The sequence below is a fragment of the Grammomys surdaster genome, unplaced genomic scaffold (genome assembly GCF_004785775.1).
Source record: "Grammomys surdaster isolate TR1022 unplaced genomic scaffold, NIH_TR_1.0 270, whole genome shotgun sequence".
Classification (NCBI taxonomy): domain Eukaryota; kingdom Metazoa; phylum Chordata; class Mammalia; order Rodentia; family Muridae; genus Grammomys; species Grammomys surdaster.
Window position 1 is genome coordinate 3608696 of NW_021604711.1, and position 2839 is coordinate 3611534.

Below are 2839 nucleotides of genomic sequence, written 5' to 3' on the forward strand. Positions count from 1 at the left end.
GTCGGTTTCTTTCCTTTTTTTTTTTTAGTTTTCTTTTTTCTGTCTGGTGGGTGGGTTTGGTGGGAGTGAGGGAGGGAGGGAGGGAGGGAGGGAGGGAGGGAGGATGTGTCTCACCTTAGGTAGCTTAGGCATAAACAAGGACATTTTGTGAAGTAACTAAGTTTTCAATAAAGCATCAGTGGAGAGGGACTCTACAGCTTGGTAAGGCTTTTGAAAGGTGATTGCATGTGAGCTCACACAAATGTGGAGTAGAGAGGTTCTGCAGACAAGAGACAAAGAACCCTGAAGGCTGAGGAGAAAGGCCAAAAGAAAAAAAATAACGAAGTCCTCAGTAGATGTGGGGGTTGGGGACAGCAATGGCCACACACCTAACAAGTGCAATACTATCTATCACACATTGAACATTCTGGGTCATGAACGTATGAATGGGTGAATGGATAAAAGATCACAAGCTTTAGCATCTGTGTTTAGCTGCTCACTAGAGCCAGGGTGGATTCTTTGCCTGTTATAGGTTACTTATGTCCGTTTTAAAATAAACCATGTTATAGAAGATGCTTAACGGTTGAACATAGGAATAAAAAGAAAGATGGTGGTTGCCAGGGGAGGGGGGTGTCAGAGGACAGTTGCCAAGGGGTGAGTTCAGGAGCTGGGTTTCACACTACGCCCCTACTTCATGCAGCTGGGCCGGATACTTGAGAATGGTGAAGACAGGAGCTCTTAGAAGATGCACACTTTATCACAACCAAAAATTGAAAGCGCTTAGGTCTGGTAGGGCAGGCCTATAATCCCAGCGATTCAGCAGGCTGAGGCAGGAGGATTCCGAGTTCAACCTCTGCCTGGGCAACTTAGTGAGGGCCTGTCTTAAAATAAAAAGGGTAGGGCTGGAGATAGAGTTCCGTGTTGGAGCAGCTCTCCAGCATGCAGAAGCTCTGGAGTTCAACCCTTAGCGTTGTAAAAATAATAAATCATTAAGATGTCAAATTACTTAGATTAGAAAGGGTAGTGGTCCTGTTTGTTTCCTTGCACTAGTCAGATTATTTTACTCTGTCTCTGTTTCCCCCACCCACCAGTGCACATGTGTGTGTGAGTATGTGTGTGTTAGAGGTAGGTGTTTTTTGTTTATTTTAATTCTGGACACCTACTTTCAAACCTATCAGCTCTGGCTCCTCCCCAAATCATCTTTAGGAAGTGACCACCCACTCTGAGGTGCACTTTTCAGTCTCTTCTTCGTGGGTGGTCCAAAGAACAGCAGCTCTTTCCTAGCAGTTCACAGGGGGCGGCTCAAGATCTAGAGGCTGAATCTGGGTCCGACGACACTGGTGGAAGCCTAATGAGACACTAGGAGCCTGCGAGCTGGGAGGGGTGGAGTGGACAGATTCAGGGAAAGGCTGCCAGGGAGGGGGGCTGCTGCAGAGCCTGGGCGCTGTTGCCTAGAAACAGAAAGGACGCTGTGGCCTGAACACAAGGGGAATACCCGTTGCCTGGAAACAGTAGAAGGCGACCTTTCTCCTGGCAAGGGCAGGTCAGATAGCTCAACTTCTCAGATCAAGAATATGGCTATGGCAGGACGTGTGGGGCAGATGAAGAATCAGGATGAGGTTCACCAGAATCAGATCTTGCGGGAACTATTTCTCAAAGAGCTCCGGGCACAGAAGCTGTACACGCAGTATCATGTGAATCCCCTGCGCAAGGGTGAGCAGGCCCAAGAGGGTTGGGGGGGAGTGGGAGGGCAAGCATCCTCTGCCTCTAGTCATCTAGAGTTCAGACAGTTGAGCTTTGAGGGGATCTCTCCCCATGTCACCCCAGGCACAATAGATGCATTAAAATGCATCCAGAATGAAACATTTTAGATGTAGAATAAAGATAAACGCTTTATGGGGTAGTTTTGCTTCTCAAATAATTGCAACAGGGTTTTTATGTCTGCTTTTTGTTTGCAGTTTGGTCTCTTTTTAATACACCCAAGGAGTGTTTTCCTTGTATGATTTGCTATTATTGCTTTGACTTTTTGCCACAGACTTCCTTAAGACTTAGAAATGGTGGGCTACCAGGTGCAGAGCTTGACAGACTCCCTTACCCTAACCTCAGTAGAGCCACTCCTCCTCCTGGCCTCCCACAGTCTCCCTCCTCTGTGACTTCACAGGGCTCTGTGAATATGCTTGTGCTTGAAACAGACTCATGTGTCCCACCCCGCACTCCAGCAGCCCTCCCCGGAGCAGCTCACGGGTGCCTTGCTGGGTGAATGTTTCCCATCCTCTGCTGCTCTGCTGGCCTGGTTTAACCACCCTGCTCCACTAGCTCAGCATTTGTCCTCACGTCACTGCACGTTGGTGCACACACTGGTCACCTGCCACAGTTCTCCCAATTAACATCTGTGCAGCCCAGTGAAAGGTCAGAATGCACGCGCAGCCCCTCCATCTATTTAGGCCCCTCACTCTCAGCTAGCGTCTGAGTAGGCTGCTATGGTGTATGAACCCTTAGGAGGGTTTGAGGTAGTCTGAGGGACTCCAAGCTACTCTCCAAGTAATTCTCCCCTGGCCCACTCCTTTTGGTTTTTTTTTAACATATGTTAAAAGACCAGAGCCTACGATTCCCTTTGTAAACATTTTGGTTGCCTCCTGCAGTTTCTGAGCTGAAATTTCAACCCACCAGCCTCCAAGGTTCCATTGGCTCTGGCTCTGATTCCTATCCAGCTCCATCCATTGTGAACCCCTACATGTGGCCCCATCCACCCTGTCCTACCCAAGATCCTCCCAGTGCCCGCTCTGCTCTGCACTGCTACTACACACACACAGACACACACACAGACACACACACAGACACACAGACACACACACAGACA

The 2839-nt window shown here is 48.7% G+C and overlaps 1 protein-coding gene across 2 annotated transcripts in view; it reads left to right on the forward strand.

The window, feature by feature from the left end:
• Nucleotides 1-1498: 1498 nt before the first annotated feature.
• The window catches only part of Fam183a (family with sequence similarity 183 member A), a 9636-nt gene continuing 8295 nt past the window's right edge, over nucleotides 1499-2839 (forward strand). For both annotated transcript variants that reach the window (XM_028776643.1, XM_028776644.1), the window contains exon 1: nucleotides 1499-1692. In XM_028776643.1, coding sequence (XP_028632476.1) covers nucleotides 1554-1692 — 139 coding nt within the window. In that variant the 5' untranslated portion in view covers nucleotides 1499-1553. The remainder of the gene's footprint in view (nucleotides 1693-2839) is intronic.